Source organism: Magnolia sinica, chromosome 17 (assembly GCF_029962835.1).
Source record: "Magnolia sinica isolate HGM2019 chromosome 17, MsV1, whole genome shotgun sequence".
NCBI classification, from domain to species: domain Eukaryota; kingdom Viridiplantae; phylum Streptophyta; class Magnoliopsida; order Magnoliales; family Magnoliaceae; genus Magnolia; species Magnolia sinica.
This window is the reverse complement of record NC_080589.1, coordinates 18,817,266-18,843,357: the sequence shown is the minus strand read 5'-3', so window position 1 is coordinate 18,843,357 and position 26,092 is coordinate 18,817,266. Positions and strand designations below refer to the sequence as shown.

The window sequence follows — 26,092 nt, the reverse complement described above, 5'->3', positions numbered from 1 at the left end:
CTGGTGGGAAGGAAGAAAGTCTTGATGATTGATAATTTGCAAAAAAAGTCCATGGTCATTCTGAATAGGTGTTACCTATGCGAGCACACAGAGGAGTCTGTGGATCATTCTTTTTGTTTTTTGCCCTTTCATGTTTAAGATTTGGTGCTACTTCATTTCTTCCTTCGATGTGGCATGGGTTATGCCAAACTGTGTTAGAGATCTCCTATGGGCATGGCAAGGCGGAGGCATGGGTATTAAAGATGGAGCCCGTGGGCATATGATTCTTCCAGCTATTTGGTGGGCCACATGGATAGAAAGGAACAGGCGCTGTTTCCAGGATGTATCCTCTGCCATTGAGGCAGTGCAATCTCATGTGCAGGCTCTCCTCCTAGATAGGGGTTCATTTCTATAATGCTGCGACACTTTGTCGCCTTAGGCTGCTTTTGTAGTCTTGCATTTTCCTTCTCTCTTTTTTCCGTTGTGTATTCTTTTCCTGCTGGTTTTTGCCAGCGACCTTTAATAAAACTCTGTTAATCCTGGAAAAAAGATCTTTCTAATGTCTTTCGTCTAATGTTTGAGGACTTCTTGTGTTCTTCCCATTAGATCATCAGCTTGTGATTCATCAAAAACAAGAAGTAGAAGAGGAAGAAGAAGAGGAGAATGAGGAGATGCATCAAGTCATGAGGAGGAAGATGTGTGCCACATCATGGCATCACAGAGTGGGGCATGAGTTGTTTACGCAAGCCTACCTAGTACATGTAACTTGCACTGTCCATGCCTGCATGCTCCCATGTTGAGCCCTTTGGGCCATATTCACCTGGTCCCAAGGGCCTTAACCTAGTGGTGCTCATTCACATTGTTGGGGAGGTAAGACGGGACTTTTTGCTCGTAGAGTGCAGAAGAGCAGCAAGTTTTATCTATCGAAGTGGGATGAGGTGTGCAAACCTTATGGAAAGAACAGAACAGGTCTAAGGATGTTGGAGACTTGGAGGTGACGAGTTTAGCTCTGCTAGCTAAATGGTTATGGAGATTGGGCTAGGAAGACAATAGTTTATGGAGGAAGGTGATAGCATAATGGTTATGGAGATTCGGCTTGGAAGACAATAGTTTATGGAGGGAGGCAATAGCATAATGGTTATAGAGATTCGGCTTGGAAGACGATAGTTTATGGAGGAAGGTGATAGCATAATGGTTATGGAGATTTGGCTTGGAAGACAATAGTTTTGTGGAGGTAGGTGATAGCATTAAAGTATGGGTTTTAGGAAGGAGGGTGGTGGGCGAAAGATTCATTCTTCTATGGGGCTTTGGAGCTGTGGAAGACGGTTTTCAGGCAGGGGAGCAAATTCAGGGAGGGGATAGGATTTTCTCTAGGAGATGGTTCGAGAATTCGGTTTCGGGAGGATGATTGGACGGGTGAGATGGCACTTCAAGATGATTTTCCAATGCTAGATAGGCTATCCCTGGAAGCGAATATCCCGAACGCTTACCAGTCTTGAGCAGAGTTTCAATTACATTGTTTGGATGCGCAGTTGAACAGTACTGCAATAATCTTAATTAACTATAAGTTAAGTGACCGAAATGGAGGCGGGATTGTTTTTACTTGTGATGATGACCAGCCCTTAATTTCAATTCCATGCGTTTCAACTTTCAAGTTGGACTTGAACCAAGCTGGAACATTGTTTGGGGGCCAGCCAGCATTCTGTTTTATAATGGGATGATGCTAGTCCTATTATGGTCATTTCCACTTTATTGTGGCTATGTTTGCAATCTGCTTGATAGAGAATCCGAACACAGCCTTGAATGTCGTTCTAGTTCATGGTTCTGTATTTCAGTAAGAGTTGGGATACCACGAGCTTTGCCATATGATGCCGTGGGAAAAACAATGCCCAAACATGGTAAGAGTTTGGGTGAATTGGTAGGCGATTTAGGGCCTCAATGGATTTACCATAGATTGAGAATGAAAATCAAATGTGGACTGCCTGGTCAAGCCCCCTTTTCAGAAGCCGTGCTGTTTGTGGTATCATGCAAAATGCTTATGCCAGACCGTGCTAGACTTTATTAGCTACAAATCCACCCCAAAATGAAAATGTGGCAATATTACCACTCCTTCAGAGTATGGTTGTCAAAATCTCATGATTTACAATTTGAGTCGAATCTTCAGCAAAACGGTTTGAATCCCACCTTGAATCTCTTTTTATATGAATCCTATGATTCTATGATTTGAATCGTACAATTTACTATTCACATACTGATTTACTATTCAAATTATACTTGTTCCATTCTATTCTAAGCTTCACCTGCCTTTCATTTTATGTTTTAAATTGGCAAGGGCTTTAGGAATTGTTTAGAAAAGGTAAATTATTTTATTTTCTTCTTTATAAGAAATTAAATGATATATATTCTCTTCAACGTTGAATTATGGAGCTTTTTAAAAATGATTTCTTACTTATGAATTGTTTCTTAGAAAAAGAAAAAAAGAAAAACAAGAAAAGATTTCTTACTTCTTAATTGATCGAAACACCAAATTGATGTATGACTTATCTGGGAATGTTTTTAGGGATGGTTACGATCATGTTGACCTATATGTGTTGTGGAATAATGGTTAGAAATCAAAATATCTTTCTTTGCAACTTTTTCAACATGATTCTACGTTCAAGAAAAGTAAAAAGAACATTAATTATTAAAGGATCTTTGTATCTTTTATAAGGAAAATTTCTTGAACAACAAGAACATAAAGGAAAGATAATAATCCATTAACACTATCATGATATGGTGTTACTTGGTGTATATTTATGACAAAAGGATGATTGACGAGTTTTTAATTTTTTCTGATTTATTTATAATATTTGGAATTTTTTTTTTCAGTTTTTAAAGAAAATAAAAAATCTTATGATTTATGATATGTATTTTAAAAAAGAAAAGAAAAAAAATCTTACAATTTACGAAACGATTTGCGATTCGATACGATTCAACCCCTATTATGATTAAAGCTTGGCAAAATCCGACGGATCCGACCCTATCCGATCCGAACGTACATCGAGTTGAGTTCGGATCAGTGGCCAATCCGGACCGATCCAATCTGGGATTCGATCCGATTCAGTCGGGTACTATAAAAATAATATTTAATTTTTTATTTTTACTTTTTTACTACCCGCCTCACCTGAATGAAACCCTAATCCCTCCATTCTCTTTCTCTACCCAAACGAGGCGCTGCACCCACCCATCTCTCCTCCTTTCTCTCCTTCTTTCTCTCCCAGTTTCCCACACCTCCTTTCTCTCCCTCTCTCTCCTGATCTTGATTCAACCCAGTCCGAATCGACTAGACAGACTCAACTCGATCCGACTCGATTTGGTTTCCTAGACCGAGTCGGACCTGATTCGGCTCAGGCCAGCAAGGATTTGGATCGGATCGAGTCAGCCTTGCTTAGAGCTGTACACGAGTAGAGTTAGCTCGGTAACTCGCTCGACTCTGCTCGAAAAAGCTTGACTCGACTCGGATCGAAACTCTGTTCGAACTAAGTTGAGCCTTTTTTTTTGGGAGCTCGGAATATTTCGAGTCGAGTCTGAGCTGGACCTAGCTTGACTCAGCTCGACTCGGTATTGAGCTCAACTCGGATCGAGTTTTAAGTGAATATATGAGGGTTTAAAAAAAAAAAACCCTCATTCGCCCAACCTAGCAAAGCTAACCCATTTCTCCCTCCCTTTCGCCCAAATCGGCCGTCTGTTCGCCCAATACGCTCACTGTTCTCCATCGCCCGACGACATTCTTTCTTCCAGCGTCTGTTCGGACGATCTCCTCTTTCAAAGTGAGTCCTCTCCTCCACTCCATTTTTTACGGCGAGTAGCGTCCGTCCGAGCAGCGGAACACATCCGAAAACTCAGCTCGAACTCGGCTCAGACTGGATCGATCTACTGGCCGAGCCGAACACGAGCTGCTGTTCCAAGCTCAAAGGCCGAGTTGAGCACGAGCTAAGACTCGAGCACGAGCTGTCCGAGTCGAGCACAAGCTGGGCAAAGCTTCGCTCGACTCGTGTACACCTCTAGCCTTGCTGGACTCGGTCTCGGATCAGATCGAGTTCGGTTCAGGTTCTTGAAAAATCGGATCAAGTTGAGTTGGACCCAATCCGCTCCGACTCGACTTGATGCCCACCTCTAATTATGATTTGTGGTACAATAACGATTTTGACAACATTGCTTCAGAGTGGTGGACTACTTCCCATCCACATTTGATGAACATTCCATACGGGCTCTTAGCATTGATGTGGTAGCGAAATTGACTAGTGCACATATTCAAGGTAAACACCAGTAAGAGATCTATTTTTAAATATGTCCTAGAATAGTGGAAGATAGAGAATCCTCGATCTAATTGGTAAATGGAAGATTTCATCCATGATCCTCAGCTGGCCATTCCTATGTTTAAGTTTAGAAGTTTTTTGTTGCCAGATATCTACAGAGATTGGAGGCCCATTATTCTGGGGGAGCTGTGGTGGAATGGGGTTCTTGTCGCCAATTGTGAGTAGTGTAGACCCAATTATGGTTATTCTTTGGTGAACTCAGGTCTCTCTAAGATGCAAAGCGTGTCAAGGAATGGCAAAGGAGAGGTGTTGATGGCTATCTTGGGTTTGTTTACTGAGGGAGGGAAGCTTGAGGTTTGTGTTTTAGTACTTAGGGAAGGATGCAGTTTCTATTCAAACCCTTTTTGCAGAATAAAAGAAAGAAATTTGCAGCTTCTGAATTAGTGGGTTGTAAATGATGCACATGGGCCATGGAAGCTCATAGGTTTATTAGAGAAATTATTGCTTTGGAAGCTTGGTTGGGGGATGAGCGCCTTTGTATTTTTTGCTGTTTGAATAAAATTTGTTACTTTACAAAAAAAAGTCTCCTATAAAAACCTGATGCCTTTTGAAGATTCTCAGCCTCACAAATCCTGTTTTCCAGTTTAGGAAGCACCAATGTGTGTCATCCAAGTGCAGGGACTAGGATTCCTAGGTTCTTGTATGTGCTTAAGAGTGGCAGCATCATGGACGAGTCTGCTTTATGTTTGCCTCCCTTGCTGGATAGCCAGAGGACAGATGTAAGCCTGTCTTTGAGTTGACATTAGGATGGGGTGATGCCGTGATGGTGAGGGAAGTTCCAGTCACATTACTGGAGATTCTCAGGTTAAGGACTTCTGTTTCCCAGTTCTATGCAGCAGAAATTCGTTTCATGATGGCATTGAGATGCCTATTTCCGGATGGTGTTGAGACAGATGAGAGACTGATGCATCTTAAAGGTTCCCCTTCAGAACGATCGGGAAGATGTAGTTCCCTTGTCAGCACTGGTACCATTACCAAATACCGCATGGTGACATGTAAGATACAAGTTAATTAACATTCTATTGTACCAAGTTCATTATTTCCTCAAATATGTCATGGTACTAAGCATCGGTTGTGATATCTGCGCCTGTATTTGCATCCTAGACTTTGGGAAAATTTGAAATCATAGCCCCACAAGGGTGCGATAAAGTATGGGAATGGTTGTGTACATTACCCTCTAAATCCCTTACTTTCATGACATGGATTGTAGTACAATCATAAAAAATAAGTATTGGGAAAATTTCATTGCTGTTCTCGCGGAATCCTTGAATTGCTCTGCCATGCTTCCATCTTTTGAAATAGGTTTGATATCCTTCTAGGAATCTCAGAGTTTCATCTATGCTATGCTTGACATTTAATGTGTGTGCAGATGCTTCATCCTTAGTGTTTTGCCTTGCAACAACCCCTCCAAGACTTTACTTGGTAGCCTTTGGGCTGTGCATGTAAAAGTTGGGCTGGAGGTCAATCTGGGTGAGACCGTGGTGGAGCACAAAAGAAGAATTGAATTGGAACCAATGTTTTAAATATCTTTATTGCGTAATGTATCGCACCCTTGGGATACAGATAAATATCGGTTATCGCATGGGATACATCGGTTGTATCGCGTAATGTATCGCTGTTGTTGGGAAACATGGGAACATTGGAAAATTGGTCGAATGTTTCAATGAAACTTCAGGGATTGCTGAAAAAGACATCAATAGACACTTGGAAATTAAAACATTACAAAAAAAAGTGTACATAACAGGGGTTTCCTTTGCATGGGGTCGTAATATATGTGCTTTCCAACTGAACTGATGGAAGTATATTCAAAGTCTATTCATATAATTTATAAAAATAAGAAGACATGTATGGAAACACAAGTAATACATTCAAAAGCAAAAGAAGAATCACTAGATCGGGTTACATACATATTTAATTGTGTCTGGATACAAAGATTGCAACCGATATGTGAGAAATTGAGAAAGTTTGTTTTTTCTCAATTTTCCGCAACTTGACCCATCTCTCCCAAATCTCGGTACGTGGTCGTAATATATGTGCTTTCCAACTGAACTGATGGAAGCATATTCAAAGTCTATTCATATAATTTATAAAAATAAGAAGACATGTATGGAAACACAAGTAATACATTCAAAAGCAAAAGAAGAATCACTAGATCGGGTTACATACATATTTAATTGTGTCTGGATACAAAGATTGCAACCGATATGTGAGAAATTGAGAAAGTTTGTTTTTTCTCAATTTTCCGCAACTTGACCCATCTCTCCCAAATCTCGAAGTCGAAGTTCCAAATTATGAAGTTTTCATGAAAAACATGAAGAACAATAGATTTGTAACCATTTGACACTGGTTTAACGTGATTTACAACAAAAACATGGATTGAAAATTGAAAACGCTCACTAGATCGAATAGGTGGGATATATTGGCAATACCTGTATGTTTCGTATCCCACATGTGGGATACAAGATATATGGTGGGATATATCAGTTGATATCGTCGATATTTAAAACACTGATTAGAATTGAACATATTCAAGATGTGCCACTTGTAGATGATCTGATTGTCTAATTGTTGCCACACAATTGATGTTCTCTCTTCTTACAACAAAATAAAATAAAGGGTAATGGATAGATATCTGGAGTCACACCACAGAGAAAATTCTGAGTCACACTAAAAGGGATTTGGGGACATTCCACCAGTAAACTCCAAAAGAATCACTCCTAAGCTAGAATCTTGTAGCAGGAAACGATAAATATTAACTGTCACTAAACCAAAGTTCAAAGTATCTAAGCATTTTTTCCGAGTTGAATTTCATGGCTAGAAGTCTCTATAACCCAATGTTTTTAGTATTGGTATCGATGGATGTATCACACCCAATGTTTTAAATATCTACAATATCGGCTGATATATCCTACATGTTCGATTCAGTGATCATTTTCAATTTCCAATCCCCCCCTTTTTTTTTGTTGAAATTATGTTAAATTAGTGTCAAATGGTTACAAATCCATTAGTTCTTCATGTTTTGCATGAAAAATCTTGGAGTTGGGGCTTTGATTTCGATATTCATTGGTTCTTCATGTTCTCCATTTTTTTTTTTCAAAAAGATTCCTTCAACCAGCAGTCAATTGAGACTAATTTTGAAGTATTTAGGGGTATTTGATGAAATGATTATCACAAGCACTTTAATTTTGAAATTTGATTGTAGGTGGTCTGATTTGGGAAAAATTAGAAAAAAACAATAAATCAAAATTTCCCTAATTTCTCTCAAATTGCTTGCAATGTTGCATTCCAAAGGTGAAATCAAGCATGTATGAGCGCTAATCTACTGATTTGTTAAGACCTTGTCAATTTTTGGAAAATAAAAATAAGTTTTAATTAAAAATTAATAAAAAAATATTTCCCCCCAAAATTTCCCTTCAACCAATTGTCAATTGAGACTAATTTCGAAGTGTTTAGGAGTGTTTGATGAAATGATCATCGCATACACTTTAAATGTTATGCATTCAATTTGAATATAGTTTCATTAGTTAAATTAGACAACGCATAGCTTCGGACCCTATACAAATGAAACCTATTATGTGCACTTCTTTTTTGAGATGCTATGATTTAAAAGTGTGTATTGAGGTCTCTTTTAATAATCTCTGAAGTTTCATTGAAAAATTCAACCATTTTCTCAATGTTTCCCCATGTTTCCCGAAAAGTGCGATAAATTACCTAATACAAACGATGTATCCTGTACGATAACGGATATGTATCTGTATCCCAAGGATGCGATACGTAACGCGATGCTAATATTTCGAACACTCATCACACCCTTGGGATACGGAAACATATTAGTTCTTGTGAAGATGAGGGAAGGGTCTTCTTTGCAAGAATATTTGAATGAGCTTAATACCGTGATTAGTAGATCGGCGGCGATCGATGTCAAAATTGACGATGAAGAAAATATTGCTCTTTTGCTTTAGTAGGTGCCAGATTCGTGGGATGATTTGATCATGAATCTTAGCAACAATCCAGATCTCAATTGGGAGTCATCTATGCCTACATTACTTACTACTGAAGTGTCTCATTATGAGCTTGGGATCTAATGAGAGGTACTGGTAGAAAAACACATGAGTGATCTTTTGGTTACGCTATGATGGTAAGAGGTAGATCTAATGAGAGGTACTGGTGGGAGAGATAAGATGAGATCCAAATTGAAATGGTATAAAACAAGAAAGTGTTGGAATTGTGGAAAGAAGGGCTACTTGCACAAAAATTATAAACTCAAGAAAGCAGATCATGGAAATTCCAAAACCTGATCGACATGATTAATCATTGGATTCAAAGGGTTACCAAGGAAACCTAGTTGAGCAAGGCGATTCATCCGGGGACAGTTCATTGTTGCTATCTGCGGTTCCACAAGAATCTAAACCATCAATGGATTTTGGATCCGGGTGCTTCTTCCATATGACACTACACATTGATTGTTTTTACATGCTCAAAAGGGAGAAATGCTTATGTGGGTGATAATAACACAATTTCCCTAACACAGCTTATATCCTTACTTTTACCAATGTCATGTACCAGATCTGTGGAAGAGTCTTTTGTCACTGGAAAAGTTTGATGAATATGCTACAAGTTTTCTAGAGAAAACGGTTGATTAAAGATTATAGGAGGGGCAATGGTAGTTGCAAATGTGGAATTGACGGACGGAATATATCAATTAATTGGAGATATTGTGGTTGGCGATGCTATTCTTGCCAATGCTATAATAGACTCTGCTACAATCTGACATACGTTGTAAGCCACATGAGCAAGTAATGACTAAATGTACTTCTTGATCAAATTTTTTCTCATTGTTTAAAATCTATTTATTTAGATTTTTTGTGAGGATTGTTTGTTTGGAAAGCTCCATAGAGCTCATTTTTCCTCGTCCATTACTAGAAGTAAGGATGCTTTAGATATGATTCATTTTGACATTTAGGATGCTTTTGTTGGATCTTGAGGAGGTTTGGAAATATTTTCTTTCTTTTATTGATGATTTTCCATAAAGGTATGGGTTTACATGCTTAAAAGGATGAGTGGTGCTTTTGTTTGTTTCACAGCAAGTTTGAAATTCAAAAGGGAAAGAAGATTTAGTGTCTGAGAACCGATAACTGAGGAGTACACTTTGAAATAATTTAAGGGTTTTTGCAGTGAGCACAACATTAAGAGGCACTATATGGTCCCTAATACTCCACAATAGAATATAGTCGTTGAACATATGAACTATATTCTTATGGATCGTGGTATGAGCATCTTTAGTTTCAGTCGGTTCAAGCAGTGGTTTTTGGCAGAAGCTGTTAACATGGTTTGCCACTTGGCGAATCGTTTTCTTACAATTGCACTAAATAGCAAGATCCATGAAGAGGCATGGTATTGAAAATCTGTTAATTATTCGTTTAATCGTACTTTTAGTTGTGATGCTTATGTGTGGATTCCTAAAGAGTTAAAGGATTAAGTTGGATGCAAGGTTGAGAAGGTATATTTTCCTATCTATGCAGATGGAACAAAGGGGTATAAATTGTTGGACCTTGTTGCCTGCTCAAAGTTATGAGAGATAATTGAGTTGAAATCTTTAAAAGATTTTCAAAATCAACTTACTAACTCAGAAGATCAATAAATTGATATGGTTGAAGATGAAGTTAATGAAGAGCATGCAGATGAGATACTGGGTGCTAAATTTCAAAGTGATCAGGGCCAACCAAAGAGAGCTACAAAACTTTCTGTTTGGCCCAAGGATTATGCTACGACTTATGCTTGCATGACAGAAGAGCTTAAGCCTTGTTTACATCGAGAGATATGTAAATCTGTGGATGTTAACTAGGGGAGGGTATTCATGGAGAAGGTGATGAAAGGTTTGCATAAAAACAATACTTAAGAAATTGGTTGAATTAACTAAAGGGTAGAAGGTTATTGGTTCCAGATTGGTCTAAAAGTTGAAGAAAGACACTAACGTGATGTTGAAAGATACAAGGTCCGATTGGTGGTGAAATGGTATGTGCAGAAATCATGTATTGACTTAAACGAGTTCTCTCCAATTATCCGTTTAAGTACTATTCTTACTGTGTTGAGCATGGTAGTGGTGCTCGACTTAGTGCTTGAGCAATTGGACTTGGATGTTTGTTTTTTTTTTTTTTTTGCATGAGAATCTTAATGAAGAAATTTATATGACTCATCCCGTAGGCATTGTTGAAGAAAATAAAAAGAATTTCATTTGCCAGTTGAACAGATCGATTTACAGTTAAAAGCAGACGCTAAGGAGTTGGTACAAGTGGTTTGATTCTTTCATTATGAGCTTGGGATTTCAAAGATGTGAGCTAGATCGTTATGCATATGCTTGTAGCTATAGTAATGGTGGCTTTGTCATCTACTTATCTTGTTACTATATGTCAGTGACAAGTTGGTTACATGTATTAGTAAAGATAACATTGCAACATTAAAAACCCGTTTGGTTAAGGAATTTGATATGAAGGATTTGGGTGCCGTTACTTAAATTTTTGGGATGAATGTACTTGGAGACCAAACAAAAAAAAAAAAAACATGAAAACCTAGATAACTCAAAAAGGTTATGTTGAAAGAGTTTTGCATCATTTTAATATACATAATTCTAATCCAATTAGTACTTCATTCCCTGTTGGTTGCAAGCTGACTTTAGATCACTGTCTTAACATAGAAGCAAACAAGGTAGATGTCTCAAGTACTATATTCAATGACAGTCGGGAGCCTTATGTTTGCTGTGGTGTGCATCAGACCAATTGTTGCACAAGCAGCAAGAGCAGTCGGTAAATACATGGTGAACCTGGGTAATGATCAATGGATTGTGGTAAAGTGGATCCTTCATTACTTGGATGGTACTTCTGGGACGACCATTTGTTATAGTGGTCAAAACTTAGAGTTGGTTGGGTTCATGAATGTAGATTATGTAGGAGATCGTGATAAAAGATCTAGCACAGGTTGCGACGTTTCTTTGGTTGGCGGTGTGGTTAGTTGAATGCCAAGATTGCAGTTAGTGGTGATCTTGTCTACCATGTAAGCAGAGTACATATCAACTACACAAGCATGCAAGGAAAATATTTGGTTAAAGATGTTACTAGAAGAATTGAAAATCAATTACAAAATAGTGGCAATTCATTGTGACAGTCAAAGTGCGTTACGCTTAACTAAAAATCTCGTATTTCAATTTACAATTTTATATTGTTTGTGATGTAGTAAGATATGAACGTATCTCATTGCAGAAGATTTACACCAACAACAACATAATCGAGATGCTGATGAAGCCTATTGCAAGGGAGAAGTTTATTTGGTGCAAGACTTCTCTTGGGCTCATTGTTACCTACTGATCGGTGACTCTAGGTAGCTGATATTTGGAGTGTTTATTGTACTATTGGAGATACTAGTCTTCAAGTGGGAGAATATTGAAGTGGTGTAGAGTCTGCGCATATGGAATGTGTGAGGTGTTTCCACTCTTGTCGTGTGTGTGAACCCTAGTTTCTTAGGCTGTGTTGTTTATATAAGGTGACACACACACAATACATACATACATACATATATATATATATGTGGAGAGAGAGAGAGAGAGAGAGAGAGAGAGAGAGAGAGAGAGAGAGAGAGAGAGAGAGAGAGAGAGAGAGAGAGAGAGAGAGAACTTTTTGTAGTTTTGCTTTGCTTGCATCGATTGTGTACGGGTGTTTTTCCACATCATGGTGTTTTTCTATCATATGGCACTTCTTAAGAAGGCTTTGCTTAGGTTTCTTTTCCATTTGCATATTTTAGATTGTCCTCTTTCAATGAGATGAAGGGATTGTTTTTGCAGATTCCTGTGTACAAAGAACCATCATTAACAATTCCTGGAACTCCAGCAATTGTACAGCACGAAATTCTGAACAATAGAAGGCAGGTCCTAACCAAGGTGATTATGATGGTTTCCCTTTCACAAAATGTTTTCTAGTTTTGAATCATTTGATTACTTCTCATTGTCAATGTAATTTAACCTAAGATCTTTGTATTTCTCTTTATCCTCTAAAAGGATGCTGCAGGCTCAGTGAAGCTATGGGAGATCACGAGGGGTATTGTGGTTGAGGATTATGGCAAGGTATGATGCATAAAATTGTTCTCCATGCTCCATTTGTAGATCAGATTTATGTTCTCCTGAGATGGTGCATCTACCATAGGATAACTATGATAAAATGAAAATTTGTTTTCTGGAGCTAATGATTTAAATACTCGTGTTTGCACATCGGGCAGGTTTCCTTCGAGGAAAAGAAGGAAGAGCTATTTGAAATGGTATTGATATTATGATTTTGAAATGAATGTCTTCAAAGTTCAAAATTAAAAAAAAAAAGGTCTGTTGAAATGTTTATTCCTGCAACTTAGGGGAATGTTACCTTTGTGACTGCTCCAGGTAAGTATTCCTGCATGGTTCACCATGGACGCTAGGCTTGGGAGCTTGTCTATCCATTTGGACACCCCGCAATGCTTTTCAGCAGAGATGTATGCTGTTGACTTGAACATGTCAGGAGCATCTGAAGAATTAAAGGTGATTACACTTCCTCAGCGATGGTCAAATTTTAACTTTTTCACCTGTTACTTGACAGTCAAAATTAATCTGATTTGACATGATGAAGGATTGATTCATAATTTATAAGATGTAAACCTGGTAAGAAGATTTTTGGAAGATTCTCTCTTTACAGTTAAAAATTCAAGATAAATTGAAAATTTGAAATCCATCAAGGATATAAGAAGAACAATGATATACGACTTGATTGTATTATTTAAGAAAGTGCAAGAGCATGTAGAAACTTGGAGCATTCAATAAAATTGCCATGCTCCAGATGTATTGACCACTGATGCTCTCTCACATACTCTGATGTGTCAGCTAGGACCTGCTGAGTTCTTAGTTTGCTTTTTGGGCTTCAAAAAGCTTTAGACTATGTCGCTGTTTTCTGCTCGTGTTTGGTGAGATGTCTATAGGGCATCCATTTGAATCTTCAATGCCTATGATCTTGGTTTTCTGTAGGGTTTTGTTGTTGTTGCTGCCTCCTATCACCTTGTTGAAGCATATTGCAGAAAACACTAGTTCATGATCATGTTTCATACTACACAGTTGTTTATAACCAGATAACATAGATTTGGTCGGTGTTGAGAAAACTTGATGAACTCATGATAACTCAGGCAGTTATCATTGTACTTTTTAAAGAATTTTACTTGAAACGTGGCATGTCTTGATGAAGTCTAGCTTCAGGCCAACGTGTCGTGTTTTAAGAAATTGGTCCTATCACATGTTTAGTTCCTGCGATTTCTTGATGTGTCCATTGCAACCATAATCATGGAATTGAAAGGCATACTTAGTATAGGTTCCAATTGAAATGATCTTCTAATTATTGAAGAGAAATGATCTTGTAACTTGTTAAAGTTAATTTGTTAATTCATTGGTGTTGAAAGCAGTTACTTTTTTTTCCCCATGTAAGCCTGTTTTGGAATACAAGATCTGATGTTTTTTCTTCATATTCAACCATGTTGTAAGTTAGTGTATACAATCTACCTGAGTCATGAGTCCGTAAGCTGAGGTGCAATTACGAACTCTCTCTTTTACAGATTTATTAGCCATTGGGAGCCTTTTTTTTTTCCATTAATATATGCGTAATTTTGCAGTTCAATCTAGCCTTTTTTTCCATTAATATACACATAATTTTGCAGATCAATCTAGCCCAGGAGACTCTTCGTGGCTTAATGGGTCATTGGCTGGCCAGGAGAAGGCACTCTGGACCACAAGCTTCAGCTAATGGTGATGTTTTACCAGGGAAAGATATTCCAATTAGAAACCATTCCCATTCAAGAGTTGATGTTGATGATGGTGCAGAAAACCACAATGAAAACGGCCCTCCCTTTTTTGAGTTTTCAACAGTTTCCCCTCCTTCCATCATTACTGAGGGCTCTCATGGTGGCCCATGGAGAAAGAAAATCACAGACTTGGATGGCACTGAAGATGAAAAGGATCTCCCTTGGTGGTGTCTAGACTGTATGTTGAATTGTCGATTACCTCCCCGAGAAAATAGCAAGTAATTCCCTGATCATATTATGGTTGGTAATCTTTGATGTCTTCTTAAGTATTCTTGACTATGTGAGAGGAATAAACATTGATGTGTCCAGGCCACACATCACACGTGCGCCAAAGGAGGTCCAAAGTGGGCTCACATGGCACACTTGTGATAGACGAGCCCTTTTAGAGCATCCAATTGGACTCGGGGCCCTAGTTATCCAACTAGATGTGATGCTCTACACGCCAACCAGTTTGATTGTGGAGCAAACAAGTCCAACTCGATCCTATTTATGGACTTATATACAATCTTGTTTAATGTTTTTCTGGACTTTGTCTTCTACACAAACTATTTTACACCACATGGCTGTGTACAGTCCCCACAATTTGTACATACAGTGCTTTAGTAGAGGATATGGACAATATTTTGTTTGCGTCATATGGACTTTTCATGGAAGTATGGAATGCCTCCAAAAGTTGCTGCTTTTGTCTGGTTGGCTGGAAGGAATAGGATCCTTACCATTGATAACTTGTGCAAAAGATCGATCATCCTACCTAATGCGTGTCCTCTGTGACCGATTGCTGAGGAGTCAGTGGATTACCTCTGTATCCATTGTTCCTTCTCCCTCATTGTCTGGTCTGGTATTTTCAGATCAGCCAACCTTTATTGGGTGTTTCCTGGTTCTATTGTGAGCTTGCTTTCGGCGTGGCATGGTGAGGAAGGCAGTTCATTTGGTAGGAAGAAGTGGAGGCTTGTGTTGTTAGCTTTCTTTTGGGCTATTGGTTGGAAAGAAACAATAAATGTTTTGGTAATATTAAGAACTCCTGTTTGGTTTTCTTGTCGGGTTGCCTTGTATATTAGGGAGTGGGCTCCCTAAGAGTGTCTTTTAGGTTTGTTTATGTTTTTCTTCCCTTTCTTTGTTTGCTTCTGTTCTTGTTTTGGCCTTTGGCCTTTTAATAGTATCATCTTTTTAAAAAAATAAAAAAAATAAAAAAAAAATTGTTTGCTTGTTTGGTTCTCTGTCTTTTATGCAATTTGAACATAATTAGGGCAAGTATTTGGTGTTCCAATTAGGCGTCTCTTAGGTTTGTTTTGTTTTTCTTCTTTTTCTTTGTTTGCTTCTGTTCTTGTTTTGGCCTTTGGCCTTTTAATAGTATCATCTTTCAAAATAAAATAAAATAAAATTTGTTTGCTTGTTTGGTTATCTGTCTTCTATGCAATTTGATCATAATTAGGGCAAGTATTTGGTGTTCCAATTAGGTAAGCTGAGAATGTTCTTGAGGATTCTTTCTAGAATCTTCTAGGGATGGCTTTTAGCCTATATAAAGGCTCATGGGGGCCATACATATTTACCATGCTAAGATATTTAGCTTTTAAGGTATTTATTTTAATTATGAGATTTTGTGGTGTCTGATTACTAGTTTAGTTCTAGTAGGCTGTTAGGAACATCCAACAGTCCACAAGTTGGGCCCTATTATCAATCTTGTGGCAATCTATTGGAGGAATTGTTCAATTGAAGTGGTTTATGTTCCAATCTTTCCTAATTGAATTCAAATTCTTCAAGTTGCTACATCAAGTCTTGCAGAAATTACTTACCATGCATCTGTAAATTTATTCCATTTCTCTTAGTTAGATTACATAAATGACAGGTCTGATTACCATTGAGCTCCTTCAGGAATTTGTAATTATCTTTATGTAGCCAGATACTAAATCCAAGCGCATGGTCCAGATGAAGAGTAATTGGTGTTAAGGATATAATTTGCTTGTATAGTTGATGAGCAGTTAACTGTACAACACATTATTTAACATTACTAGTGGTTGGTATTATTGGATGAGGGATGCATCTCGAAAGGGGGTGTCATTGTTTTTTCTTATATGGTAAAGAGTGGTGTAAATTCGAGTTTGGTCAGGTTTTCACTAAAATCATTCAGAAGGGTGGGGCTGGTTCTTTTGAAGTTCAGAAGAGCATTTCTGTCACGTTATATGTTTTCCTCATTTCAGAACATTATGTCAAATGGGATTTATAAAGCTGGTCCCAAATAGTTCGGACAAGGCTATGGGGATGTTAAAAATAAATAAATAAATACAGTTTCAGTATTTTACTGTAGATGTAAAATTGAATGAGAGGGGAACTGAATTCATTTGCCCGTACTCACCAAATCATTGCGTGGAACAAGGTCACATGCTCCATAGCATGCCCTAGTGTCATTTTGTAAGGTCGGGTCATTCCTGTCTTCTTTCCTTGCACCTCTTCAGTAACTACTGTTTAAATCACTCTGAGGATGCTTAAGGGATGTCAGATCTAAGTTAAAAAAACTTCCTACTTGCTCTTGGCTGGCATTAGCCTTAACCAACTTGATTTAAGTTTGCCAGATTGACCCATCCAGTCCTTCAATTTGCATCTGAAAGAGAATTTGGAACGCATGGAAACTTGCAGAAAACACTGTGTATCTTTTTCCTTGATCTTAGCAGTTATATGCACTTTTATTTCTTCAAATGCTCGTGTAGTCTGCATCTTCTCCTTTCATATGTTTATGGTTAGTCGATGTTGGTGAATGTTGGAAGTATGTTATGCGTTATATCCTTTCATGTGGGTATGGTCAGTGGATGATGGTAAAGGGTGGAAGTATGTTGTGTCCCATTTGAAGACCCAATGGTAGCTGAGCCCTCTAATTTAGTGGTTAGTTGATGAGGGTATATGGATGAGGGTTTGATGATGCAACATACATAGTGCATGGCCATGAGTGAATTATAATACATGCAGTCATTGCTTACTCATCCTTTTTAGTTGTGCTAGTTTGTCCCATCCATGTGTTTGTTTCTTCTCAACCAGCTGCCATCGTGTACCTGTGGTGTGCCATTTTCAAACAGCTTGTGATTGACTTTTTTTTTGCTTCTAGGTTCACAAATTGGTTTTTAATGCCAGCTTGATAGCTGGTCCATTACATGATTGTGAACTCTATACTAAGCCATCCTTCTATTTATCGTGAACATGGAATTTAAGTTGATCTTTTTATCCTAATAATGAGTGGCTACTGCATATTTTAATATCCAGCAGTCACAAAAGTATGAGAACATATGATATTTAGATCCTATTCTCGTTGAGCTGGCACATTGCTTTAGTGGCAATTTAGTTACTCTGTGTAATGTAGCTTTTGCACAAGTGAATCAAATTTCACATTGCATTCCGTGATGTTTTCTACAGGTGCAGTTTTTACTTGCATGCTTGCGAAGGGTCGAATGTCCAGGTGCTCACTCAAGGGAAGCTCAGTGCACCTCGAATATTGCGGATACACAAAGTAAGAAATTTGGTGGTTTTTCTTGGCTATTAATCCCTGTGTTCTACATTTCCCCATATTTTTGAGTCCAGGTGGTGTCCAACGATATATCTTGCATCCAGTTTCAGCTGGAAGTAAACCTATGAACTCTATTATGAACACACACACACACAAACCCCCCCACCCCCCGGTAATGTAATGCATCTGTATGTGGGATTGTACTGCTAGTTGATAGATGAGAAGTTAAAATATAGGACACCTTTTGGATGCACTGTTGAAAATATAATTGGCTAGAACTCAAAATACCACTTAGGACAAAAGGTCAAAATCCTTTTTAGAACTATAAGATTAAGGGTGTGCTTGGATGCCCTGTTGAAAGTGGAAGTGTGATGGGTGCCTTAAGGTCTATAAAAGAAGGAATAAGGCTGAGGTGGGGTCCCACAAGTCTTTCTCTAGGCCCCACAAGTCAGCCGACCACTTTAGAAAGCTAAAATAACAGGTGCGGCTGGGCCCCTTTGAGCCTAGTAGCACACATGTGCTTTTTAATTAGGAAAAGTTTGCTCCAAGGGCATTTTGGTAATAATTATTTTTTTGGGCCTAGTTTCTTTAATTCAGTCTAGTAGTCTCTGTTAAGTTTTATTTATTTATTTATTTATTTTTTTAATGTTTTGAGATCTTTTTTTTTTTCCTTTTGGGGAAGAAAAGATTGTAATTTGGTCTTTGAAGAAAAAGGAGCTTTTCTTTGGACGTGTGGCCTGCTAGAGGTGTTGATTCCACTCTTCTGTCTTGGTGCTGATTCTGTGAACCTCTCTCTTTCCTCTAATCTTCCGTAATCTTCTTCTCTTCTTACATTTATCATCTTCTGTTTCAGACCTTTAAATCTCATTTGTTTTTCTTTTATTGCGTGTTTAAACAAACCCATAAATCCTTGAAGATCATTTAAAGGTTACATCTAGGATTGTCTGGGTTGTGAACTTTCAAATCCCTAGGCCATTCAAATCCCTTCCCCCTCCTCATCCTAATTTGTAGGGTGGGTATTCCTTTTTTCTACGGTGCTGGATGAAGCCCTCTATTGGGTTCCCTAGCCTCTCTGTCTCTCTTCTCTAAATAAAACATAAAAAGTAACCACCCTCCACCCTCTCTCTCTCTCTCTCTCTCTCTCTCTCTATTTCTTCTAAGTTCCTCTCAGTGTTTTAAATAGCAGTAGCGTGATGCGCAACGGTCAGCCCTCTATAGCGTGTAGCGTAAATACGTAGCGTGTAGTGTAAGCTACATGATACTTCTATTTTTTAATTTAAAAATAGGACATATAATAAATAGTGGAAAAAAAAGAAGAAAAAAAATATAAAAATGCCTAAAAGATGATTCATTTTATCAATTATAAGCATGTTCAAAAAAGTTATTAGTTATCATTTATCAAAAGCCAATCCAAATATATAAGCCAAATCAAATAATTATCACATCAACAACTTTCTAAGAAAATCACTTTAATTAATAATGTCTAATTGAAACCACAAGTCACAATTATGAAAAGAAATAAAATTCCCATAGGTTAAAAGTATCAAGTACAATACAAGTGTCACATTCCTCAACATTAGAAACAAAAAAAACGTGAAAAAATATTTAAAAAACTAAAATAGTAAAAAAATACATTGTAGCTTACACTACAAATGCTATGCGCTATGTAGCTGTAGCGTACGCTACGACCCCTGTAGCGTACGCTACAGAGGATTTACGCTATTTGGGATGCTACGTAGCGCTATGGCCACACTATGCTACGTAGCGTACGCTACCGCTACGCTATGGGCGCTATTTGAAACACTGGTTCCCCTAAACCTTGGACCTGCTGCATCTTGAATCTCCAGACTTTCATCCCTTTTATTCAGTCCTGAATTCTTTCATCCTTCATTATTAGGCTTCTAGTTACCTGTCTGCACCACTCCACATCAAACATTGCCATTCTAGCTCTCATTCGCTATCAAAGTGCCCCAAGTATAATTTCCTCAGTTTTTATGTTATGAGACTGGGCTCCAAACTATAATTTGTTTACTGTCAAGTTGGAAATGAACCAAACGTAACTACAAGTTGATGGCTAGTACGTCAATATAAAACTACAAATGTCACTCATTGTTTGTTATTTCCTCTTCACTGAACTGAATCTTTGCAATTCAGTTCATTTGGTGCATGTGTTTTTACGATCCTGCATGTATGGTGATATAATGATTTAAGATTCAATAAATATTCCTATGCATATATGATATGATAGAAGTTAATTGCATTATTATGCTGTGGTTTTGCTAATGTGACCTTCATGGGAACGTTAGCAACATCCCCAAAGCTTTTAAATGGCACATTGTATGGCCTATTGTTAATTTGAACTGTCCATATATTCATACAACTAGGGGTAAGCCATGGTGCAAAAATTACACCAATGGATGCTCCTAAAGATCCAATTAATAGCATGGGACATAGATGGTGAAGATTGAGTGGAGAAACAAATTAGCTCCAATCATCATCTTGAAACATCTACTTGGTAGATCCCACTTTGTATTGTTTATGATTCCCCATTCAAAAGGTTAGGATCATCCGATTGGTGTGATTCTTGCACCAAGACTTGCTCCCAATAGGACTATTGAATGAGCCATCCCTACTGATGATTGGGTGTCCCTCATGGCATTCAAAAGGTTTGGGGACATTGCTAATGTCTCCATAAAGGTGGGGACATCAGCAAAACCCTTTATACTGGTATGGAGAATTTACATGTAATACCTTGTATAAACTCAGTAATGCTAAATATAGAATATATACCGTATGGATTGTCATATGTGATGCATAACTATAATTGACATGCAAATTACAATAACATGGTTCATGATATGTTATATGGTATGAAGTCAGGCTAGAGATGGGTATCTGTGCTGCGACACAAGGACACTTGGCCAAACGCTGGTTTTGGCATTTCGGATTACATAACCTATGCATGCTGCTAATCCTCTTGAGTGATGACTATGGATGACGACCTGTTATCTTTGCTGTTTCCCGTGACATCTGATTAAGGGGTTGAGATATCATATATTTTTTAAATCTATAAATTTGTTGCCATTGAACTCTTCGATTTATGTGGCAGCTACATAAGCTGTTTACAAATAGGTTTTCCTTCTGTAGTTGTGTGAATGGATTTTGTACGATTAAATGCTACTGGTTGAGGAACAAAATGGTTTTATTACTGTTCTGCAGGTTGTTAACTATGTCCTTGAAAAAATGGTTCTTGATAAACCATCAGATGGTGGAAACCCAGACGGGATGTTTGTTTCAGCGCTGACAGGAGGACAATCACAACTTCCTACTTTCGGAGTTGGATCTTTCCCAACTGGCTTGAAGCCATGGCAAAAGCTAAAGCCGTCGATAGAGATCTTATGCAATAACCAGGCAAGTCAATATATTTAAAACAAAATACCTAATGTCTGCTTGTTGAGAATGCCTACATGCATTAAACTTGTGGAAATGATCCAGTTCAGCTGATGGTTGGGTTCCACCTCACTTCATGTCTCAGTGTTTGCCAAAAGTTGGCCATTTCTCATCTGTCCATTACCTGGATTTGGCATGTGGATTTGCTTCAGTGAGAAGTGACCACCCAAAAAAAAACGAAAGATCAGAATCTCTTCCTCGTTCTGGCTCCCGTGGAGGATCTTGTTGAATACATCTGCAATAGAAGCTGCCCATGGAAAGGGAGTTACCCATGTTCTGGAGAAGCCCATATTTCTTCCCAGCATGTTTCGAGTTAGTGGAACTGCTAATCTCAAACGTTTGAAGCTGATACTCATTCCATCGATTCAAAGGGAAGCTATTTGACTTCGAATACGCTTTCCTGGGAAGAAGGATGGAATCTAACACGGTTACAGTTGTGCATGTGTACCACATGGGTGAACTTTGTCTCATGTAGCATATACTCCACCAGCCAGTTCATTATAGTAATATGTTTACGGCGTGACCGTAAGTAGGATGTGGTACATGGCTGAATTATGATGTCTCTGTTTTGTTTCTGTTCTGATTGACTTATTCTTTTAAAACAAAGGGGACATTGGGATTTTCGCAGGTCTTATCCCCTGAAATGAGCTTAGCCACTGTCCGAGCATATATTTGGAAGAAATCGGATGATCTTGTCCTCAATTACAGAGTGGTACCGGGTAGATGAATCTTGGGCACAAACAGAAGAGGTGCATGCTCCTTAAATTCTATGCATCGCCTTCTAATTTGATGTGATAACATTGCTTATATACTTTTTCTTCATAAACATGGCTTTCTGAGGAACTGTACATTGATCGATCAAAGAGAGCATTTTCTTGTTCAACCCAACAATAGTACAGGTACTGGTGGGTCTCACCTTCTGATAATCTAAACCATTGATCTGGCGGGCATCATTGTGGGATGGGCAATGCCCGAATACCTACCCCATGAGATAATCATAGCCTTGCTGATGTAAAAATGGACAGTTGGAACTAATGGTTCACATAAGAGGCCCAGTTGGATGGTTCGGATCATCCAATGGGGGAGATTTTTGTGGTATTGTCCATTCATGGAGGGTTCCACTGTGTGATCAATTTGGATTGATGAAAGGTGGGTCCACGTGTACATTTTATTGGGGCTGAGAAAATGCTCAATCTATCACTTACACATCTCTTCCTAGTAACTGTTTCAAGGCCACTTGTGCATAATACCCGTTTAATGATTCTTCAGGCTGCTGGTTGTAATCAAACTTTTTATCATTTCCTTGTAAAGCTTAAAGTTCCATCTATCGATGAAGCTTTAGATACTCTTCAGAGAGATTGCTTCTGAAATCAGCAGAAGTTCTTGAGTTTGGGTGGCAGGCGGTGTTTTTGATGGAAGGACCATTTTGAAAAGTTCAATGGCAGGAACCAAATGTTTAGGTTTTGTTAAGAAACTGATGGTTGGACTGGAAGGACAAGAAATGGCCGGAAACCAGATCCACAGACCACAATCAATTTCAAGGGAAAAGATCCGAGTGCATGAGACGAGGAAGGCAATGATGTTGAAAGCAATGTAGATGTGAATTAGGGTACCTAAAGCTGAGGTAATTACCTGGTAATAAGACAGTTTCCTCAAAACAAATTAATTCAATATATGTTTTATTTTCTATATAAGGAGCATTCAGGTCTCAGCGTTGCTTTCAATTCTATATGGTGATCTGGTTGATGGCCCGCATTGTGTATGACAGATGCCCAAAAAATCTTGCAGATTGGAAGAGATCCCAACCCTTTGATCCTTCGCCTTGTTTTCATTGACCACGGACTTTTGCTGTTCTGTGCCCCCAACCCACTCCACTTACCATTCCCAGGTCACTTACTGAAGGGTTAGGATCTTCTAATCTGTTTTTCCACTAAAACATCTGTTTTTCTCCCCTTTGGTTGACAGCTAGCTTTTTTTGTTGATAGTAGAAAAATGGAATGTGAATCTTGCATTTTGTGAATGAATTGTTAGAACCTTTCTCAGGTGAATGGAAATTGGCTTCCGTTCCAGGTGAAATGGAATCGGGACGGTCAGCCTGCTTCTTTGCAAGGTATGTACAGGTTTTCAATTCAATCACATTCCACCACTGATGGAGCATGACCACCAAAAAAATCCTGGGAGATTAGAAGATGTCAGCTACCAATGTTATGACATGTTTCTGGTTGAATGTCGGCAGCTGCTGTACTTCGCCGGATTTATGACTATGGGGCCCACTCATTCATAGATACTGTGAAAAGATGCGGGCCACACATAATATATACCGATGGCCATTCTTCTTCTTCTTCTTCTTCTTCTAAAGGCCCAGGCTTATGAAAGGTTGTAGCCTGTTCATGCGACAGATCCATGCATTTGATTTGGTGGGCCTGCCTTGGGCGTACCTAAAAATAAGAGTTTGATTTACCGGCGAGCATAAGTGTAGATAGATTGTCTACCGTTGTTCTTTGTTTCTCCTCTCAAGGACGTTGCTCTCATTTTCTATTAATCACCATGTTTTTATAGTGTGGACCACCTGATAGTTGACTTACCTGTTTTTATAGAGTGCAGCCCACCTGATAGTAGAAGTACCTGATTTGTGGACTCGTTTGGATGGTAGCTAGCCCATCTAATGTTGCTGAAGTAAGCAAGTGAAGTGCAAAATGATGGATGAATTAGCTCCGTACCTATACCACATTTGGAGGCAATTAAAAGCTTTTAATGGTCGGATCAGAAGGATGTAGGACCCACTTCTGATTTCACTCAGCGATTATAGGATCCACCATTGAAATTTCAGTTGCCGTGTTCAAAATGGCAGCATCTTTAATTTCTGCTTGAATGGATCAAGTGTAACAAAAAGCTATGTACAAAAATCATCAAGAAGCGTCCAGATGGTTTTACGATTAAAAGACATGAGGATTTTCTCCATTATCAGCCACAAAATATAGTACCTCTGAAAGAAATTAACGAGCGGTCAACCATCCACCCATTGATATCATGGGCCCAAGAAAATACCATTCCTTCAATATATGACCAACAAATGGGCTGATAAGAACGAAAATTTCAGCAAAGAGTCAGATATTGTACTGGCAGGAGGTTTGAATCTGGGTACATGGGCCATCATACCAACAGTTTGGATGAGCAGATTGATTCTAAGATGAACATCCACTTGTCTTGAAGCCATCTCTTCAATTACATTAAGGGTTGCAAATGGGCATGTGTTGGGCCACAGGATCCAAGCATCAAATAAGTCGTGATGGGTTAGATCAAGTAGGTGGGCCTTAGGCATATTCAAGCCGCGTTCAGCCCAATCACCGATCCGGCCTAAAGGCCCAGCAGCAGCCTTATTATTATTATTATTTTTTAAAACTGCTTATGGCGGTTTGCGGAGGAGAAACTGAAGCTGTGAATCGTGACAGGTGTGCCAACCTGGCACAAGTGTGTGAGATCCAGGCCATTTATCGGATGAAGCTCGACTTGGGCAAGCATAGTCCACAAATCTCAGCTGGTCTGCTTGTCAAGAGAGCAGCGGCCGCTGATTTTCTTTCTAGCCATCCGTTTAACTCATACGAGTATGGCCCATATAATGATTGGATAGGCCTCCTTTAATGGTCCCGAATAAGGCGCCACGTAATAGTTGGCTCAGATGTCTCACACGTGTGTCATGTCGTCGGGTTTCGTCATCAATAGCTTTTCGCGTGAATGGCAATAACAAAAGCCGGGAAGCTTAGTTTCTAGATGTTTTAGAAATGGGTTTGGATATGGTACGATATCACCATACCAGAGTATGGTACGATGGTAACTTTTCAACCCCAGGTTGCATCTTAATGATAATCTCAACCGATCGTGTTCTGTAATCCGTGTTACAAGAGCTACATTATAAGAAAAAGTTGTTGAAAGAGAGACTGCATTGCTTCATTTTCAAATCCAAGATTCAAATGTACAAATCATCATTATAAAACAAGAGACTATGTACAGTAGTAAAAATGACATGAATGGTTCAGATCATTCTAAGGATGCAATCCGGGCGTGGAAACCTGCCACACATACCATACAATGGTACAGATGCACCGTACCATATGCAGCATGACCTGAGCGCTGACGCTTGCAAAGACAAAAACATCAGAATGTCACATTCCTCAATTTTCTACTCTAAACGCTTTCTAGTTTCCAGAAAGGTGTGACAATGACACCATCTAAATAAAAAAATCTCAAATTTTCTCCATCGGTATCAACGAACTTGTTTGTATCCTATAACCTGGGGCCCACTTGATTATTATTTCAACGGTCGAACCAAAGCCTTTTCCCCATTTTTGTGAGAGATGTTCTTATCTCATTTACCAATTTTCTAGTGTATACCAAAACCACTCATTTGGGGGACATTAAATGTGTTAGCTGTTCGTAGGTTTGACGAAAGTCATCAACGATCAAAATTCCTTTATATAGTGTGGCTCACCTAAATTTTGGGATCAACCTGAATTTAAGATACTTCCAAGTCATCTCACCACATGCTTGTTAACTCGCCGCATGTTAAAAGAGTCATTATAAGACCACTTGATAAGTCATTTACTGAAAACCATATACAGCTATTTTTCAGACAACTTTTAAAGCTGCCAAAGTTACAACGATGTGTGTGTGTATCCGCATGCTCAGCTGCGCACACCCACTTTTACTTTGAAATCGGATTGCGTACTGAGTAACGCAGTACGCTTTTATCGTACTGAGTAAACTCAGTTGGGCCTACCGTGAATGTTTGTGTATTATCCACGCCGTTCATCAGTTTTTACATCTCATTTTAGTGGTTGACCTGAAAATTGAAACATGCCCAAAGCTTAAGTGGACCACACCACAAGAAACAGTGGAAATAATGACTTCCACCGTTGAAACCTTGCTAGGACCCAAAGTGATGTTTATTTGT

At 38.6% G+C, this 26,092-nt stretch overlaps 1 protein-coding gene across 3 annotated transcripts in view; it reads left to right on the top strand.

Annotated features, from left to right (window-relative positions):
* Positions 1–22,865, top strand: part of LOC131231411 (uncharacterized) — a 60,363-nt gene extending 37,498 nt beyond the window's left edge. For 2 of the 3 annotated variants that reach the window (XM_058227581.1, XM_058227583.1), the window contains exons 12-20: positions 12,172–12,267; positions 12,385–12,450; positions 12,603–12,641; positions 12,760–12,894; positions 14,055–14,416; positions 17,601–17,694; positions 20,911–21,102; positions 21,770–21,890; positions 22,411–22,865. In XM_058227581.1, coding sequence (XP_058083564.1) covers positions 12,172–12,267; positions 12,385–12,450; positions 12,603–12,641; positions 12,760–12,894; positions 14,055–14,416; positions 17,601–17,694; positions 20,911–21,102; positions 21,770–21,868 — 1,083 coding nt within the window. In that variant the 3' untranslated portion in view covers positions 21,869–21,890; positions 22,411–22,865. The remainder of the gene's footprint in view (positions 1–12,171; positions 12,268–12,384; positions 12,451–12,602; positions 12,642–12,759; positions 12,895–14,054; positions 14,417–17,600; positions 17,695–20,910; positions 21,103–21,769; positions 21,891–22,410) is intronic. The other variant, XM_058227582.1, reaches the window with a different exon arrangement.
* Positions 22,866–26,092: the final 3,227 nt, after the last annotated feature.